The sequence below is a fragment of the Gavia stellata genome, chromosome 5 (assembly GCF_030936135.1).
Source record: "Gavia stellata isolate bGavSte3 chromosome 5, bGavSte3.hap2, whole genome shotgun sequence".
Lineage (NCBI taxonomy): Eukaryota > Metazoa > Chordata > Aves > Gaviiformes > Gaviidae > Gavia > Gavia stellata.
Genome location: NC_082598.1, coordinates 9,772,700 through 9,793,724, shown reverse-complemented (window position 1 = coordinate 9,793,724; position 21,025 = coordinate 9,772,700). Strand labels below are relative to the sequence as shown.

At 35.9% G+C, this 21,025-nt stretch overlaps 1 protein-coding gene across 1 annotated transcript in view; it reads left to right on the top strand.

The window, feature by feature from the left end:
- Positions 1-19,109, top strand: part of POLN (DNA polymerase nu) — a 103,272-nt gene extending 84,163 nt beyond the window's left edge. Inside the window, exons 23-25 of the mRNA XM_059817958.1 lie at positions 7,033-7,100; positions 16,082-16,143; positions 19,041-19,109. Coding sequence (XP_059673941.1) covers positions 7,033-7,100; positions 16,082-16,143; positions 19,041-19,109 — 199 coding nt within the window. The remainder of the gene's footprint in view (positions 1-7,032; positions 7,101-16,081; positions 16,144-19,040) is intronic.
- The last annotated feature ends 1,916 nt before the right edge of the window (positions 19,110-21,025 follow it).

The following is a 21,025-nucleotide window of genomic DNA, read 5'->3' as shown; positions in this document are numbered from 1 at the left end:
TATGTCAGAAATGACTGTGAGCTCTCCATAGCTGCTGTGCCAGTCCAGTATGTAGCTCTTTGCTTCCCAAAGTGGCCAAATAACATTGTATTTCTAGGTGTTCTGTGACTTAGCAAAATTACTTCCCTCAAGCATTCAAAGCAGTATTTTGCATGTATCCACAAGATGGTGAACTGTTACCTGAACACTCACTGCATAGTGAGCCAGAACAAGTCAGAATGATTTATTCTTCATAGAAAGAGCTAAATATATTTAATATGCTTAAATATCACATCCAAAAAGGGCATTCATGATGTAGCAGGTTTTTCAGTGTTACTTTATGTGGATCATTCAACACAAATAAATAATTTTTGTTTATAAAAGCCTTTTGTAGGTCACCTTTTAGATTGGTATGTTTTAAACCACTTTGGGTACATGTGAAAATTCTATTCTCTTTAATTAACCATCTGTTCAGCTTCCTGCTCTTCATGATGTAGCTGCTGAGAAAACAAATTTCACAAGTTAGCTGAATTTTTGTAGTTAAAATGTTAACATGTCAAAATATCTTGTTGCTCTTTATTATGGAAACACTGAAAGAGGTAGATTAAAGTTAATGCAGGTAACATCTATGCAGGCATGATATACCTTAAGCTATAGCTTTTATACTACCGCATTAGAAATCTTTATAAATGCAGCTTCAAAAGAAACTTGAAAAATCTACAAAATGTTACAAAATTATCGTAACCTTGTTCCTTAGTTACATGACAACTTAATAGGCGTTCTTTCTACTGGAATCTGTATACTTTTGTGGGGAAACTGTGCAGCAATTAAATAACAGGTAGTATTTGTAGTACCAGGAAAAAACGAATACAGTTTTAGTGTAGGGAACATAGAGATTTCTAAAAAGAATCGGATCCAACATCCATCTGGTCCATTATCGCTGAGTGTGGCCAGTAGCAGATGCTTCAGGAGGAAGGTGTAAGATTTGTAGTAGGATATCCTGTCTGTCTGCAGATTTTCATCTTGCTCTGATTATGGGGATGAGTCTAAGATCTGAAACAGAAGATTTAAAAGTCTTCTCCCAAAATCATTGTATGTCATCATTTCTAAATGTTCTTGAAATGCATATAAGTATTTGTTACATGAGTAACCATTCTGGCTTTTTCTGGCAATGTGTTTCATTAAATGACTTGTAAATGAATATTTTGTTTTATTAAATATTAATTTATTAAGTATTAATTTCTCAAATTTTCAAGTCATTAAGTTCTTGTTTTTCAGTTACAGAACTTAAAATATCTTTACATTTGTTATTATGTATACATTTTTTCATATTGCCCCATTTATCTGATTTAAAATTATCTTATTCTTTTTATCTTTTTTTTCTAACCACTTAACAGCTCTTACACTCTTTTGGGAATTTTTTTAAACTTATCATATACAAAGGTTTTAACCATGTACTCTCCTATCTGCAATTTTGAAGTCTCCCATTATGCATTTAGAAGTTTCAAATTCAAAATGAAAAAAATGTGATGTTACTAGTTGGATGATTATTTTATTCGTCAAAAAAGGGGATAACATAGGATGACAGATAAGGATATTAATATAAATCTGATACTGTTTTGTCAGAAAATGGTATTAATGTCAATGATCAGGGACATAGTGCTTTTTTAAATAAGAAGAAAACCATGTCTGTATAGAAAATTAATGATTTTTTGAAGTATTTCTAAATGTTTATGGTGCTACCAAGTGATCATTAATACCCTTTTTAAAGTAGTGTGCTTTTAGTAACTTTTTTTAATGTTTATACATTTTATATTGTACCTATATAAAAACTTAACTATTAGCATTGTCTTATGTTCTTAAGTAATGCATTATAGGAATTTTTTTAAGTTTAACTAGAATTTTTACTCAAACAAATAAGCTATGATCGATTTCAAATAACTTATCATTTTTGCTCCTTCTCCAAAGAGAATCCTTTGGCTTCAGAAAATCTCTTGTTCAGTTATGATTTAAGCCTCAGCATGTCTTCAAATTAGAAATAAAATGTGTAATTTTTCATGGAAATTTTACACTTGAGTACTCTAGCTCAGAATCGGACAAGCTAATGGTGCTACACCTTTTTTTTTTTTCTGAGGACATAGAGCTAACCAGCAGGAAGCATCTTAAACTATTTTAGTCTGGGCTCTCAGCCTGCTTCTTAGTCAGAATAATGTGCCCTTAATTCCTTATAGAATCATTTAGGTTGGAAAAGACCTTTAAGATCGTCAAGTCCAACTGTATTATGCATGACAATTGGACCCTCTCTTATTTAAAGCTTTCCCACTTATCCAATTCTAAACTTTAATTATTTTCTGTTCAAACTCTTAAACCAGCCAGCTCAATGTAATATGTGAGCTCCTCTCAGATATGCTTTAAGCAATATACTTAGCACCTTACACCCGTGACTGAGTCTGTCTCATTCCCATCCTTTGTGCTGCCTGCGCTTAGGTAGACCTCCCATGGGAGCGTCAGGGGCTGAGGTGAGGGAAGTGAATAGAGACAGCAATTGAGATTGAGGTGAGTTTTGAGTGGTCTGGAGCTGGCATGTGGTGGGTCCAGATTGCCTGCTACCAAACGATGGAGTAAATTAACCTGCAGTTAGTCTGTAGGAATTTATCGGTCGTTTATATTTTGCATTATCTTCATGCAGACCAGTCTGGAAAACTAGACCATATTATGCTTTGGATGTGTTGTTAACAGCAGTAAAAATTTCCCTGGTGATACAAAAATGTATCACAAAAAGTACAGAGGGCTGTTCTCTCTGTCTAACTTCAGGTATTCAATGTAGGTAGCTGTACTAGGAGGTGGTACCCCCACAAAGTCAATGCATAGAGTTGGGGTTTTCCAGATGTCAATTCAGAACACCTAAGTCAGAGCCTACCTTGGCCCCTGACTATAGAAGGAGCATGAATTTAATTAGTTTGAGCATCTCTTGTAATGGCCTGAAACACTGCACATGGCTGTTAAAAAACAGAAAGACTACTATGACTATCTTGTCTTTTTTGTCCCTGTCCTACACCGCCTTTTCTACGGGATACTCCTACAACAGAGTCTGCAGGATGTCATGCCACAGCACTCTTGTTTGCAGTTTAGACAAAATGTTGTTTCCTTTAATGGTAAAGAAATACAATTGCTCGCCAATAAGGTAATAGCTGTTTTGTTGAAGTCTGTTCAGCAGTGTACTTATTTCTAGGCAACACATTTGAAGTAGTTGTGGAAAAACTTGCAATTCTGTACTTCAGAACAGAGAGGTCCAGATCTGGAATATATTGCTTTACAGTAATAAACAAAATCTTCATTTGTTCTTGTATTAGATGAACTAGCCTGGTACTAGGAAAAAATAAACTATAAAGAGGCAATATGGCCTCAAATAGAATACTATGAAAAAAAATCTCTTGATGATCGTTTAATTTATTTTGGCATATATTAAGTCAATAATATGATTATGATATAGTAATGATAACTGGGTGGATCCACTGAAGGCCTGAGATGTTTAGTCTCTGTGTTGTTTTGTAGGAAACTGGGAGAACGATGAATGTAGTGTTGAAGAAAATAAAAAATATTTTCTTTGTAAAATTCTATAGTACAGCATAAAAGTTTAAGAAGAATATTGTGTGCTGTGCACACTAAACTGATGTCAAAAGTCATGTCCAGACTGGCAATCACAGAAATACTTCTGCATTTGAAGGTGCAGGTTGTAGCAGTATCTCCATTCCCCACCAGTCATACTCAGACGCAGGTCATGTTTCTCAGTAAAAGAAATCATGTGTGTACTCATAAAAAATGACGCTTAATCTGCAGGCAATCAACAAAATAGTTAATGAAATATTAGCTTGTAAATCAAAGTCATTCTTATAATCTGTAGAACAACAAAAATACTAGCCTCTGCTTGGTTTGCAGTCTCTAATCTAGTTTACCATACCTTTCAGCAAAAGATAATGAGAGGAGCTTGCTATTTCAATATTCCTTCAAAGTGAAGATGATTCAATTAAGCTATTAAGCAAAAGTATAGGGGTTTTTTCAAACTTATTTCACTCAAGGTGTGCAATGGGTGGGTGTGTGCACACACTGGAATGGTGAAAGCTATGAATTTTGAATGTATAAATTGCTTTGATTTTTCTTTCATCTGCATTGATGTCAAATTGAATGCTTCCTTCTTTGGAACAGCATATTGCATGTGAATGTTATTACTTTAAGAACTCTGAAAAAATACAGGTGGCCTTGTACTATAGACCTGCAAGAATAGAACCCATTAAGTTGATGTGAAATGGATAAGAAAAAGAGATAAGAGATCATAAAAAAAATTCTAACTTGTTTGAAGAAAATTGAGGAGGAAATAGTGTATACTATTCCACTTCTTGGCATCAAGCTAGGAAAGCGTGTTTAGCATTAATTAAAACTTATGTAGTATGTTTCATTCGAAAATAGACGTGTATTAGGAATACTTATTTCTTAGGTCTCACATATCTGAGATAAATATTATCCCCATTTTCTAACTGATTCTGCATTTCTTAGCAGGAGAGTAGCAGAGCTAGACAAAGAACCAGCAATGCTAACTTCTGGTTCAGTATTTTAGCAGACGGAATGTTGTCCTGAACTTCAAATTAATCACTGGATGTTTAAGATGGGGTCGATGTAATTCTGCAACTCTATGCAGTTCCTCAGTTAACTGGCAATATAACTGAGCTGATAGGCTGTGCTATTCAGGATGATAAGCACTGAGAAAGAGGATTCTTTAGCCCAGATGGAGAACCAAGCCAAAATAGCTGTGCTGCTTTCAGTAGATGAACTGGAGCATGCAGAGTTGCGTTAAGTCTATTGCGCTGCCCAGACAGAAATTTTGAGTTCATTTCACATTGCTTCCACAGGTTTTCTGACTCACATAAGGTAGGGCTGATCTCTGTCTGGTCCGACCCTGCTCCTCCTGAACTCGGTTTTACTTTTAGCGTGGAGATGAGATGATCAGTTGATCCAATGCCGAGTGGTTTTGAAAATCCAATTCTTTTTCCTCCATTCCTAAATCCTGATATATTTATGATGAAATTTTAAATTTATATTGTAAGTTCTTCTAAGAAAGGACTTTTCCTTACCAAATATTCAGAATATATGGAGCTCTAATCCTGATTGAAGGCATGAGACACTACTCTGGTACAAATAATAACCAGTCTATCACATTTTTATTGCAGTGGTTTAATCAATTATTTTCACTTATTCCATTGATTCACAGTATATTCAGAGGTTTTAATGTTCACAGTTCTTTCTGATTTATATCTTTTTACATGTCATTTCAATGATTATGAGGAATCTCTTGCTTTAATTAATTTACTTGCATTGGAAATTATAACTTTTCATGTAACTGTATTCTCTTGCTACAGATGATCCTGGTCTTTTCATCTATTTCTTTTTGTATCCTGTGTCCCAATTTCCTATTAGAAATATATTAATCTGTTTCATTCTGCTTCTGACCGTGTTGTAAGTGACTAATAATTTAAGATCTATTATTAGAGCTTACCACACTGTTAGTCAATGTCACATTGTAATTTAAGGCAGTGTGAAACTATCTTAGAATATTTTCCTGAAAGCTGTGAAAAGTTATAAGTAGTAACCATATTGATGTTTCAGCCATTTGTAAAGAAATATTTACTTGAATAACTGCTGGGTATTAAGAAAAGTCTACAGTGGGCATTTAATTTAAATGTTATATACAAATTGCAAAGCAATCTGAAAATAGGTGTTACAGTTTCATGACTTAGACTCCCAGCTACAATAATTAAAGAAGCAATAAAATAAACCTAGTAGGTATACTGTCTAATCAGATATGCAGTATTTTTCCTTCCTGAGTGAGAACTACACTCAGGGATCATATGTGCTAGATTATATCTATTACGCCTTGGACTTGATTCAATCAAATACACTTATTAATTCTATTGTGAAAGTACTTTTGCACCCAAACCAACAATTTAGGGTTCTGTTCCTGTAAGCACTGAACAATTAAGTCACAGTCCATATGCAAGAGACCTATCGATACAGAACCAATACAGACAAAGAGAAAAACAAAGCAGCAGTATAAATTCATTACAGATCTGCTCTAATTTAAGAGCTCAGGTACTCAAGTTGCACCAGGGGAGGTTTAGGCTGGATATTAGGAAAAATTTCTTTACTGAGAGAGTGGTGAAACACTGGAAGAGGCTGCCCAGGGAGGTGGTGGAGTCACCATCACTGGAGGTGTTCAAGGAACGTGTGGATGAGGCATTGCGGGACATGGTTTAGTGGGCATGGTGGTGTTGGGTTGATGGTTGGACTTGATGATCTTACAGGTCTTTTCCAACCCTAATGATTCTGTGATTCTGTGTAGTTGCATGACTTTCAAGATGTTACAGCTTTCAGCTGTACACTTTTTTCTTATGAAGGCAACTGTCCCGATAGCAGAGGCAACAGATCAGGTTGTGTATCTAGGCCTACATTTTCATTCTTCAACACACTTGTTTGTCAGCATGAGGATACCTACTTTGCAATTAAGTGAAAAGATTATTTCCTGGAAAGGATTCAAGTCTCTGGCCAGCCCTCTGTTAATATTGGTATACCAGTAAGCCAAGTACTCTTTTTATTGACCTAACTTGCATTAGTAAAACCGTCCATGTACAACCACATTTATTCCAGCTCAATTTGAAAAAAACAAGGTATATTAGCAAAACATAGCCTGTTTCTATAATTTCTTGCCATTTTCTGCAACTTACATTCGTTTTAAGTAATGCCTTGTCACATCATCAAATCCCTGAATGACATCTTTAAGCTAGCAAGCACAGTTTGGGTTTACAACCATGGCCTTTATGTTTTCAGAATATATGGAGTGGCAATCCTTTTAACTCCATTAATGAATTTTTCATTTTCTTCGGATGTTTATTTTCATTTTAACATATCTATTGTGCATGTGACAATTAGTTGATGATATGCATGGAAAGCACGGTTAGAAATTTCTTGCATGTGTTATCTAAAGTCTCTGAAATTTTTCAGGTTAATTGCCCAGATTCATGACGAGTTGTTGTTTGAAGTAGAAGATTCTCAAATCCAGGAATTTTCAAGTAAATACAATCTCTCTTTCTCTTTCTCCCCCACCCCCTTTTTTCCCCCTATAACCTGTGATTTCTCAGAGGATAAAGAATTAATGTAACAAGAAGCAGCACACTGATTCTCATGATTAAGAAAATGTATACTAAGCAGATTTTTCTGAATGTTTTCCACCACTGGCTCTTATGTAGATCAAATGTGATATACTCCTCATCTGGAGTTCATCAACATGCTTATTTGTATTTAGTTTTCTTATCAAGATTCCCTCATCCAATGTGTGAATCCTGTAAAGCTAAATAATAATACTTTCTCCAGGGTTTCAAAGGGTTTTAGAAGGAAATAAATCAGCTTAAAAAGAATGGCTTGGAAAGTAACTTCCTAAATACTTATGATTGGGGCCTGTTACATGAAGAAGTATGAAATTCTTAATGTAAGAATATAATGTACTGTAATTTCTAAGTTAGTTTACTGCCCTTTTTATATTAAGAGAACTTTATAATGGAACTTTCAAGGTTAAGGGTTAGTAAAAGTTCCTGCCTACGTTTTTATCCTCTCATCTGGCTTACTTCCACACATTATTTCCTAAGCCAGAGATTGTCTCAGCATCTGGTACAAATTTAGCTAGCAGACAAGGGCACATAGGAGGCTGTCGAGTCTCTTCTCCAGTAAGCAGTGGATTTATTCCTGTAGGCACCAAACTTTTATTCACAAACTTTAGTCTAGTTTGAAGCTCAACAATACCTTTGGCTAAAATAATTGGCATAATGTCACAAATATTTTAAATGAACCAATATAAGAATATATTCCATTATAAACTAAGCATCTAAGAAAAAATTAATTTCACCTTCCTGGTTGCATTCATTTAAACAGTACAATTTGCCGTTTTAGTCTCATTTCATCACTGATCCCTCTTGTGAGTATTAGTTCATAATGAGAACATTAAACCTCCATCTAATCAAAACAAAGAACCTGGGAAATATTTAAGTTCAATATATTAGGGGCATTGTAATGAATTAGGTTAATATATTAACATTTGACCTCTAAATACAGGAGTTCAAATCTGGTTTAAATTAAAAAAACACCATACGATTTATCAGAGATTGCAGTATCTACTCAGAAAAGGCTAATGTCTAAAAGTGCCGTAGTTTCAGAGTTAGGAAGTATAGTGTATTGAATGAGATCTGTAAGACAGCATAGAATTATTTTTATTACCTTATTTTACATCAATTTGCATTAAGTATAAAACTAATATTATACCCAAAAGATACAAATTATTTAGGGTTGCTTATACATACAGAAAATCACAGATTCTGCCCTCATCGGATCAAATTCTTATCTCTGTTACTAGTATGAATTTATAGTAAATTCAGCAAAATCAATGCTTTTCCAGTATAATGGAAAAAACCTCTAGCCATCGTGTGAATATATAAGCATGATGACTAGAGGGTTTTTTTCTGAAAACACAAAAAGAGTCCAGTTCAAATACTCAAGATGTGTCTGCTCTACACACCACAGTGTAACTAACTAGTTGGTATATCTCCACGTCTAGCTGCAGTTTGCAGAACAAACATACCTGTAAATTCTTCATTCTGCTTCAAACCTATCATCATGTAATTGAGGTTGCTAAAATGACCTTTAGGAAATGGATCTGGGCAGTCTAGAAGTCTGAGATACCTTGGAAATTGTCATTGCACGTAACAGGCTGCCAAGGCTGAGTGTTCAAGATGGAAGTTTGTTTCATTCTGCTGACTGACGTTTGATTTTTAGGTTTGTCTCTACTTTTCCCTAAGAGGCAAAGAAAAAGAGAGAATTCTGCAATACAGTAACCTTCAGATATACTCACTTACCTCAGAACAGAAGAGTAAAAAAATGTCTTTTCCTTAACACTAAAGACCAACCTAAGACATTCATTTCCTTCTTCATTTCTTCATTCATTTCCTTCCCCTTTATTCATCACTGGTGAGGCCACACCTGGAATACTGCATCCACTTCTGGGCTCCCCAGTACAAGAGAGATGTGGACATACTGGAGAGGGTCCAGTAAAGGGCCACAAAGATGATGAAGGGACTTGAGCACTTCTCCTATGAGGAAAGGCTGAGAGAGCTGGGACTGTTCAGCCTGGAGAAGAGAATGCTAAGGGGGATCTTATTAATGTACATACATACCTGAAGGGAGGGAGCATAGAGGACGGATCCAGGATCTTTCCAGTGGTGCCCAGTGACAGGACCAGAGGCAACAGGCACAAACTGAAACACAGGAGGTTCCCTCTGAACATCAGGAAACACCTTTTCACTGTGAGTGTGATCAAGCACTGGCACAGGTTGCTCAGAGAGGCTGTGGAGTCTCCATCCTGGAGATACTCAAAAGCTGTCTGGACATGGTCATGGGCGACTGGTTCTAGACAGCCCTGTTTGAGTAGTGGGGTTGGACCAGATGACATCCAGAGGTCCCTTCCGACTTCAACCATTATGTGATTCTGTGTTTTGCGAATAGTTCTGCTACTGGTAAAAGAACTAATCCAAGCTGGCTTAAAAGTGCCTGAAGTTGGCTCTTCCTTCAGTGTCATTAACAAGGGTTTTGCTTGATCTGACTAGGCAGAGAAAGGGTGCATCTGCATCAGCATGTAACTTCCAGTCAGGAGTATGATGATGAAGCAGATCTCCCTATTGTCCCCAGTCCATGGTGTGAATAGTTTTGGTTCACATCATGGAGCAGTCTGAGAGCAGTTGACCTAGATTCCTTTCAGATGAAACTAAATAGGAAGACTCTTTTCTCCTAACCTTTTCCAGTTATTTCAGGAGCTGCTAACTGAGGTAACAAATTAGGTATGTGAGTTTTAAACCAAAGAAGGACTGTCAGTAGGATGTGTGCTCCTAATTCACTTTAGTGCTTTGAAAGTCCAAATATGGTTTTCATCGCTTTACCCAAATTTCTTTCTCTCTCTTTTTTGAAGTCCTTACTCTTCTTACTTTTATTTGCTGGTATTCTTTAGCTGTCAGCTTTGTCTTTACATATCTAATGAGCTTTTGTCCATTCAGAAACTTTAAATTACAGAATCTGCTGACTTGCAGATTCCAGCCTGCAGCTTAATGATCCAGAGAGAAATCTCAGTTGTACAGTCACAAAGCTCGGTAAAGGGAAAGACGTGGACTTAAATCTAAACAGCAGTGCTTGATGGCTTTAATAGACTACAGTTCAGTGCTGTGTTAGTCTCCTGCACTTAGTGTGATCCAAGCAGCACTGGCCTACTATTCAGCGTGTTTGCATTCTGATTCCAGTCATGCTTCTGGTCTACTTTTTTCAGGAAAACAACAGCAAATATATGTGTCTCAGTTTTCTTACTTGCAGAATGGATATGAAATCTTAAAATACTTTAAAGATTTAGAAATGAAGAGCATAAAGGTAAATAGTACTATTTCAATCAGATCGTAGTGCAGAATGTAAGCCTTCTCAGCAGCATTTCTCTTATGGAAGTGTCTCTTTTGTATTGTTTTACAACATTAAAATGTCTATTTGCTTGTAAGACTGAGTGGAGGTTGAGAATTGCCACAAGGCAATCATAATGCTGGTGCTTTCTCTATTCCTGCTTAGGATGTCATAGGCCACAATAAGAATTTTCAGTACTTTTCAGTATACAGAAATCCAATTTATAGTGCACCTAATAATCTATGCCCAATAGATGATTTTGAATCTTTTGAGTTTGATAAACAAGGGGCAAGCAATAAGGTGTTCTTTTTTTCTAATATCTATTTTTGCACAAAATACTGCATGTAACTTAAGTTAGGTGTTATCTGTATTTTGGAAGAATACCTTCTTTAAACAGAATCCATCACCCACAGTTTTATGGTATGCATACAGTTCACTCTGAATGGACAAGGCAAAACACCATTTATTTATAACAAGGCTTTGAGTGTCCAAACATTGATGTACTCTGAAATACAATAAAGCATGTACTACTCTGAATTGTGTAATCTTCAACAAAGATATGGCATATTATTTGCCTCAATTCTCTATTTAGGGCAAAAAAAAGATGGCAAAAGAGCTTCTAAAAAATCCTCATTTTCTATTGGAGGGTGCCTGGAATGATCAAATAAAAACATTTGGCAGAAATTGGTTTGGTTTTGGCAGAAGACTGCCAGCTATACCGTCAATAATATGCCTGGTTTTTAGCCAGCTTGCCTGTCTGGCTTCCTCACATCCTGAGCTCTCCAGCAGCCCAGGAAGCAGAAAGGCAAATGATATTTTGGGAATGCCAAAAACTGGGCTCTTGGATCTGAGAGGGCTCAGCATCTCTGAGTGCTGAAGTCTGTGTAATCAGGTAGACAGACTGTCCACAAATCAAACTGTGAGTCTGTCTAGGGACTCTGTAAGAGTATTCAGGAATTGCGAACCCAATTTTTCATTTTGTGGAGACTATTTCTAAGACTACCTCTCCATGCGCTGTTTGAAGTGCCTCTTTGCCCTTGGATTATTCTGAATACATTACTGCTAAAAGGGGGAACACACTTCGGGGTGAAGAAATGCAGAATAATTTCTTTTTTACAGTACAGGGATAGCTGTAGTTACAGCTATTAAAATCTGACTTCTGATGTGTATTCCATATATACCTGGTGGATTTGAAAGGTGAACTTTGCCACTGGTGATTACTGTGGATTGTTCCTTTTCACTATGCTTGCTTAATTGCATCCATTAGTGAGAAGCATAATTAAATGAAAAACACTTGCTACTTGAAATAACATATTTTTGTAGAAATACGTGTATTCCAGTACTTCGTGTTGGACCGTTCGATACCACAGTGCATTAGGGCAATTTTTAAAGGTGTTTTTTTAAAAATCATTTCTAATCACACATTATTGATAGAATTAACAAAGTTAATTTCTGCATCCGTTCTTATATTTGGTACGTGTAAAACATACACTTTTAAACAATTTTTCTATATTTTACCAGGTATAAAATATTTCAGCTGAAATACTTACTTTAAATGTAAGAACACCAAAAGGACCAGTCTAAGAAAAAAATCAGAATAAATTAAGCCTATTTATTTTGATATTAAGATCAATTAAGATTATTACTACCTAAAGAACAATATCTTAGATTTTTTTTTAAATCTGCCAATACAAATTTTTGGCTCATATACAAATTCCATAAAATATCATTTTATTCTGCTACAATTTCCCAGTTAATGGGTACTGAGGCAGCTGCATAAAGAAGTGCACATATTCAAAAGGGGACTCAAGTAACAGATGAACAGAAGAATGAACTGGTCATCACAAGGTAGTGACATTTTCTGTCCTCTGAGCTGCCTTTTTCTAACTTGAAAAACACTGGTGCATAAACTAAAGATGTCTCCAGATAGCTTTCAATTTGCAAAAATCCCTATTCCATAGATCATATGTGTGGCCACTTTGACATGTTTCTGGAGTCATAATTTCATAGGTGAATGAGCTTGAAAAATGTCTTCAGTTCGATAGAGACAAATAAGCTTTTGTTCCACAGCAGGCATGCATCTCTTGTCTTTGCTCCTATTCACAACACTTTCAATAAGCATATTTATTCTGGCCAGTATCAAGAAAATCTAACGGATGTTAAAATACATGTTAAAATTTCAGTTCCTCTGTGATCTCTTCACTTTGCTGTCACCAATTTTGTTTTATACATAATATTTTAACATGACATACTTAGCACTCACAAAACATACCAGGATGAGCATAATCAACAAATCCCATAATTGCTGACTATGGGTTTTGAAAGATAAGTTGGAAAGGTTGGGAGAACAGCATTTTACAGATGCCATTGCAGTATATGGCTGGCTGTAAAGGAACATTTTAAAATTAATAATTTATGTGCCCTAGATAGACTAGATTCTTGAATGAACAGAAAGAATCATTACCACAAAAGCCTCCAATCTAAATCTTAGAAAATAAATAAAAAATTAAGACTTGTAGAGACAGATCTATTTAAACATTGTGGTCACTTTTGTTAGTGACCACACTCTGTATGAGATAAAGAAAAGACAGTTTTGTATGCCTGGGTTGTTTATTTTGAGCCTTGAGAAAGAGGAGAGTTTTCAAGGACATTTGAGAGAGTAGCAGGAGAATCAGATATTACATACATAGGACTAAAGGGGACCTCTCCTGCAATTACATACCACCATGCCATATGGTCTCTTTTACCAATGATCATCTCCATATGAAAAGTTACTCCCACTGAGAGACTGTTCTAGAATTTAATCTCTCCAAAATCTAGAACTTTAAATTTCCAAACTAAATGTATTCAGCCAGTTTGCCTATTTATTTTTGTGCAAAGTTTGTCATTTAGTTTAAATGCTTCTGTCTTCGCTGTTTACTGTCTTAGCAGACTACTGAATAGGAATGTTAATCCAGCTGCTTTTTCTTGGTATTTCTGAAACCATTATTTATTTATTGTTTCATTCAAAATCTGTTGTAAAGTAGATGTAGGCAAATGTTTTGGATACTTTCAAAGGTATCATTTCAAAAGGCTGAAATGCAGGCAAAACAACTTCAGATTGCTTGAGATGAATGATTTTACTATGCCACCCACTAAACTCTGGGAAGAGATGGAGAAGTCAGTGTGACATGAGAAAGAGAACAGGGAGCCGAACTGACACAGAAAAAAACAATGAAGAAAACGGAGCAAACCCGTGGAGAGGTTTTTAAGGGGTTGTCAAAGTGAATGAGGAACCATTAGGTTTGTTCACTGATGTGGCCACTTTAATCTGTGCTTTCTAAAATTAAGAGCAGTTAAGGATGCAGCAGAATTCTGACGGTGCCAGATGCCTTAAAGCGAAAACTGTGTGAACCAACAGAGAAAGGTGTTGCAATCATTGCTGCCATCATGAATCCCCTTTTGGGGATAACAGTTATATGGGAGAGAACTAGTCAAATTCAGAGGTCTAGAGAACTAGGGAAAAAGTGGTCTAACTCAGTGCACATGCAGACAGCATCCTTTATCATACCACTCACGTCTTTCAATCCATGAATCGATGTCGCTGACTCATGCTCGCTTTTTCGTTGTCCATTGGAGCTCTTTTTGTCAAAAAGACCTATTCCTCCCATTGCCCTGATGCTCTATTGCTGTTTATTTGTCTAACAGCTCAAAAAATGTGAAGTTGCACAGAGTTGAGTGTGCCCTTAGGTTGTTCATAAGTGCTTTGGTGGAACACACAGAGCTGAGTGATTCTGCATGAGAAGTGCAGAATCCAGATGTAATGCTCTCACAAAAGATGTGTGCAGTCGTAGCCTGATAGAGAGCTTACCGGCGGAAAAGATGTTTACCCAGGGACTGACAGGCAATCCGCTTGGCCTTCTGAAGGCATGCCACCTGGTCGGAGTTCCCCGACGTCTGCTGCATTGCTGACCTCCCTGAGCTGGCAGCTTGTTCAAATTCAGAGTGGGCTTCTCAAGACGGAGGCAGTCCAACTGCCTATAACTCTATTAGTAGTCATGTTGACTTGGACTAGATTTTAAACAGATAATTATTTAGGCCACCACTTCCCCTTTCACAATCGGTGGTTGTCATGTTCGTTTCTGTTCTCCAAAACCAATTCTACATCTTACACTGGACCATAAACTACCCCAAATCTAACATGAAGCAAATATATAGGTGTAGCTGTACGTAGATGTGTCAACAAATGTCTCAGTTTCCTCTGCCTTGGCACTTCAGCCACTGATCTTTTGAGTTACTGCATAATTTGGGCTTCATGGAAAATCTTATGACAGCTCATTAGCACGCAAGTCTGAGTGAGCCAGCACAGTCTGAGCACTCCACTTCTGTTCAGGCAGAAGCTAGTTATCCTCATCATTATTATCAAGATGCCACAGATGTGACACAAAACATTACACACTACTCTTCATTGCTGGCATCGTTAGAAAAGGTTTCGGCAGCAGCCAGAGCAACAGCCATACACAGCTTCTTGGAGTTCTTGTCGCTCCCTTGCATCTAACCTCAGCTGCAAAAGAACTGTGATGTGCATCAAGGGATAACTTCAAAGAAAGCTTCTAAGTAATCATGTGGTTTTTGGTCCAGCAGTTATCACCACATATTGCATACCCTGATATTTCTCAATTCTGTAAGGCACATGACAACATATATTATTTAGTCAGCCATCCTGTCACAGCAATGGAGGTTGCTCAACAACTTTTGTTCTGGGGCTGCCTGGTATTCCTATTTCACTTTCACTAGCCAAAAGTTACTTTTTTAAAAAAAGCCGTTTACCCATTGAATCTCACTTTGATTTTTATTAGAACCATATTGTGTTGCATCAGCAATCTTTGTCAAGCAAAACACTAATTGGCATGACCAAGGATGACAAATCTGGTCCCAAATGATTGATTTGGAATAATTATAGATGCATTTTCACAGTAATAGTGAGCGTAGTGTTATGACATAGTAAGTTGTTAAGTTACATAAATCATACTGAAGTTTAATTGTTTAGATTCTTGATAGCTCCACTATCCCACAGGGAAGATTTTTATTTTTTTTAATTTGGCCCTGATCTTTTAAGTTTGAAGAATAAGATATTTTAGACAGTTCAGACTTCTAGTATTTTTTTCCTAGGGTTTTTTTTTTTTTTCAGATGGAGTTTTATGGCTGCACAAAACAATAAAATATACAAAATGTCACCAAATATATAGTTAAGAGTACTGAACTTGAAAGCTGAGAAATACAGCACTCAGACATGCTGTACCTCTATATAAAATATATTAGTGCTGTATTGCTGTATTTATGGGATATACAGGTTAAATAATTCTCAAAATTTCAACCTAAAATTCAATTTAAAATAAGGAATTGAACCTTCCACAAGAGACAAAATTTAACTTCAAAAAAAAATCTGAAAAAATTCTAAATGGTTAAATTTTTTTTATGTAGAAATGCAGGTATTTATTACATAACAGAATATAAAGCATGTGATTTTTTTTTTCTATATAACAATTCTACCATGGAAAGTAAAGCTGTTTTTAAATTTACCTTACAGCACTGGTAAAAAGTACAATGGAGTCCCTGCAGCAAACCACAGCCTTGGAAATGCCACTAAAGGTAGGGATGGTTTTGAATTTCCATTACTGTCTCAGGCATACTTAGCTTTGCATGTTATCGTCGTCATATTAAGAATCTAGAGACAACTAGCCTTTCACTTCAATAGTTTCATTTTCGTATTTGCAGGTAATTGCTTTTTTTAAATTACTATTAAAATTCTAAAGGAAAATAACTGAAAGAAACTCAACCTCTGTTTTGGGAAGTGTGATTGTCATCTCCTCTGTGTCTTGGCAATGCAGGATGGTAATTTCAAAATCTATTTTGTTCATTGCTATGAAATTTCTGTGGTAGAGTGAGAAATATGTGCCTTTAATAGGCTTTCTAAATGTGCCGGGCATTCATTACTGCTGAAAAATTATTGCACAAGATCTTTCTTCAGTAATTTTCACTTAGAAAATTGGTCTCTTCAACATTTCCATGTGGATGCCTAACATATAAAGCAGACAAAATCATTGGTCATTGTTTAAAGTATAGGACATCATCTACCAGAACAACACCTGTAAAAACTGAGTAGATAGCTACACAGCTATTGCATCTGTCTATGTATTGGACCTAATTGGGTTTTTTTTAATAAAATAATCATATTTTTATCTCTACAAGATTGGTACCTTTCACCCTAGCCTACTGCTCAGCTTTTGTTGCTTAATAAAGGACTATAGTTCCTGGGAATCCCTAAACTGATTAAGTGGGCAACAGTCCAAGGGTTTCCAGTTTTCCTGGGAAATGGAGTACTTGGTGTTGCCAGATCACTCATTCAGCACTATTACTGAATAAGATTTGGGGACGAAAATAGTTTATTCTATTTTTTTTCAGAAATGGTTACAACATACAGAGGCGCTAATGGAAACGGTTGAAAAAGAAAACTACTAGATCAGTTCTAGCTTGTATTTCTTCCTCCAGATCTTCTGTATCTCTTTCAGCATCTCAGGCACTTTGTGAGGCTTTCTCTGGAGGTCCTGCAGTTACATATTTCTGGGTCCTTATGGAGCCCATCTTTCCCACAAAAGCTGAGAGGAGAGAAGGAGGGGTATCTGAGATCTAAATTACTCTTTCTCCTTCCCACGCTGGAACCCCCTCCTCACTGTTCGCTTAACCCTTGTAAGAACTTGCACTCCTGTTTACCAGATTTGGTCAAGTAAGACCTTTTGGCCGTACTGGGATTATACACTGACACTCCCAAGCTTTATAAATTGCATTTCTCTAGGTTGCTTACATTGTACACCTGTGTTTGCCTAGCTTCTTTTGTTACAAACTCCTTGAAAAAAGAAGCAAGACTGTTTTTCAAGGTATACTACATCTAATTTTTTTTAATGACACCTGGCATTCATGCTGCTGTAAGGTTCATTAAAATAATCAAATATGGTATTACTGACAGTATATAAAGTGAATAGCAACACTGTAGTCCTTCCTTGATATTTTTAGGAGACTCTGTTTGGTGACTTTGTCAGAGAAAACATGATTCATACTTTGCCTGAGGAAGTCATTGCCATGAAATAAAAGATGAACAATGTAATAGGTTTCTAAGAAAGACAGATGTTTACATGGTTAATGAGAGTGTTCACAGTTATATGGGCAAAATATCACTTTAGTGTTATATATTTCAGACTAACCACTAATTGGCAGAAGGTTTTAATGTCCTATGGACAAAAGGGGACACCCCATCTTAGAATGCAGTTTCTTTCACCTCTGCCTAAGGTGTCTGCTATCACACACTGACAAATTCAGCTCAATGCATTAGCAAATGGATTCAATACGTCATTCCTATGAGAATAGCAATCCTCTGTTAAATGACAACTACATTTTAATAGGTGAAAAGAAACACATTCTTGGACAATAGGTAGTTGTCTGGGGGTTTCAAAGATTAGGACTTTTTAATAGGTAGTAGAAGTATTTGGAGATACATGTTTTATTACCCTTGTTTTGGTCTCCTTTTCCTGAGCAAATTACTGTAGGAGTCATGACATACTTTTACTCCTGCTGCACATTAGACTACATGCATCATGAAGATACTTCATCTTCCTCTGAAGCATCACAAATGGATTGATGGCAGAGGCCAGATAGAAAACATAAAGTACCAACAGCTTGATCTCAGAGAAGAAATTGAGAGTGATCTTCTAAAAAAAGATCTGTATTTTTGTTCATGTTGTTTACCCTTCTCTACAGTAAGAATATGTCTTTTAGGATTAGAGATGTTGAAGATGAAAAGATTTTTGTGAAATGCTCCTTCTCTCCTTCAGCACACTTGCTTCAACTAAATATATATTATGTGCTCTGTTAATATGAAAATTATTTTTTAATATGGAAGAAAAATGTCACTAAAGTAGAGCACACATATAGTTTTAATGGGGAGAGATTTCTTTTTCTTCTTTGAGGAAAAGGATGCTTTATCTTTGAAGTAGCTTCTTTTCCAAAATATAGTCCTTGCTAATGAGGCAGCTTTCATGTCAGAAAATCTACTATGTAACAGAGCACCAGTAACTGCAAAACAAACTGAAATAAAACCAAAGCAACAACAAAAATGCCCCAGAACTGGAAAAGTGCATGGTAAAAAACCCCCTAGTATCTTTATGCATTACTGATAAAGTTACTGATTATAAACACTGTGATTTTGTAGCTCTTTTGAAAAGCTCAGTAAGATGAATTTTGTTTTAGCATATTCCTTGCAATTCAGTAACATGTATTTGCAATTTCAAAACTGAAGGTTAGTCTTAATTGTTAAGGTATTTTAGTCAAAATTGTAGTGATAATTAAGTATTAATAGATCTGAAGAACATTTCGTATTGGATAGGCGTGTAATCTAGAGCAGTATCAATATCCAAAGGGAAAAGCAAAAATAGTAATCTTGTTATATGTGATGTGTTTGTTTGTTTAAATTTTCATTTTTTTTTTTCTGACAGGTTCCCTTGAAAGTGATTCTTACCACTGGGAAATCATGGGGGTGTATGACAGAATTGCAGGAGATGTAAAGCAGTCATCGGGGATATTATTCACTACCCGTACACCTCATTGGCCTATGCTGATTCCTCGCTGAATCACTAGGCAACAGCGCTGCTGGATCTTTCATAAGCACCTAATACTCTGCATGTGAATTTTTTTACTTCATTTTGTCTGTAGCCCTAGGCAACAGCAGTGAGATAAAACTGGTTTTTACCAGTTCATTGTGTTTCCTTTAGCCAAGGTAACCAGCAGGGAGCTGCTTTTGTTCAGAGCTAAATTACTTCATATAAGAAATGAAGCAAGACAGTATTAACCCTTTGGGAACATGACAAATATATTTGAGTTGGATGGATAATTAGACTTTAATGTTAAATATTTTGTGAAGTTCTTGTGTAAAAATACTTCTAATCTGGCATTAGAAAGACACTATTTGAACTGTATCAGCAAATTCTTAACTGTTGTGTTCAAGTTATTTTATAATTTGTGAGTAGAAGGCAGCTGCTTGGTTTGCATCACATATTAAATGTCATGTTCCACAGACTTAGAAAAAGAGTTCTTTGGAAATGAAGAGTCTCCACTTTAATTGATATTTAGAATTTTGGAGCTACACAGGTAAACAAAACTGGTTGCCTAAATACATTAAAAATAACCAGATTGTTGTCAATTCAGTTAATTTCAAACTCACTTTGTACACTGTAGCCTTACCATACTTCAGCAGAAGTATTATAGTTTTGCCTAATCTATTATTTTTTTTGTTGATGTAATGCTAAATATTGTTTAGATAAATTTCAGGATTCAGCCTTATACTTTTTAGGATTCAGGCTTCTACTTTAATGTTTGGATTTGTTATTGATATTTTGGTTTTCTGTAGAGTTTATTCTTGTTTCATAACATTACTGGTTGTCAAATTCTGCCTCTGTTCTTGTGGAATATGAAACTGTCCTCAAAGTCTACTAATTATTCAGAAGTTGAAGTCAAGCACAAAACTTTTAAGAGGCATTCATTATCTTTCAGCATTAGACCTCAAATGATCAAAGTCATAGAATTAAAATTTTAAAAGTGTATAGTTACAGAGATTTTGCAGGATTTTTAATTTGTATCATTAAACAATTTTGCATTGTGCTTAAAGGCATTAAACTATTAAACATTGTTTTATTATGTTGCATATTAATCATATGTAACCTGTCAGCTGAAGTGAGTCAGTTGTTTCTAAAAATTTATTATTATAGTTATAAAATTAGCAGTGGTCATGTAAGCAAGTCAGAACCTTCTACATATTAATTGGAGGTCAGCTCTTTGTCTGGAGGAGAGTCCAGCCTGGATGGCTGTGACACTGTGCCAGGTCCTGTGATCAGAGTGTTTGATTCCACCTTTCCAACAGAGAAGAGGTTGCAGGAATTTTCTTCTGTTTTTGCCATTTTCAAGCTTTCTGTATTTGCAGTGGCATTGACTAAATGTGACATGTTCTACTCTCTCATCTGTTTCACTCCTCGTGAAGACCTAATGTTTTCAGGAGGCCGGTACTAATTAAGCCTTGCTTCTCTAAGACTACATTTCTAACCTTACTACTATATGAAAGAAGTCAACATTTTTGTACGTTTCCCAGCTGATTTCCACTTGTGTATGTTTCTTAGGATGCATACTTTTAAACTAGATGGATAGTGTATTTTTTCAAGTCCTGAATAATACTAGGCATACCCTTCCACCTAACAAAAACCAAATACACACTTAAGAACATAAAGAACCTTGATCACACTTAAGAACATAAAGAACCTTGATCCTGTCTTGTGAATTTGACATCTGTTCAAATATGAAGTTACAGAAATGCAGAGGTCACCATACAGAACAAATTTTCAACACAGCCCTTCACAAAAGACTGTCAGTCACAGTTCCCCAGATGCATGCACTTTGTATAGATTGTCATACAGTGGGCAAAGTTAATATT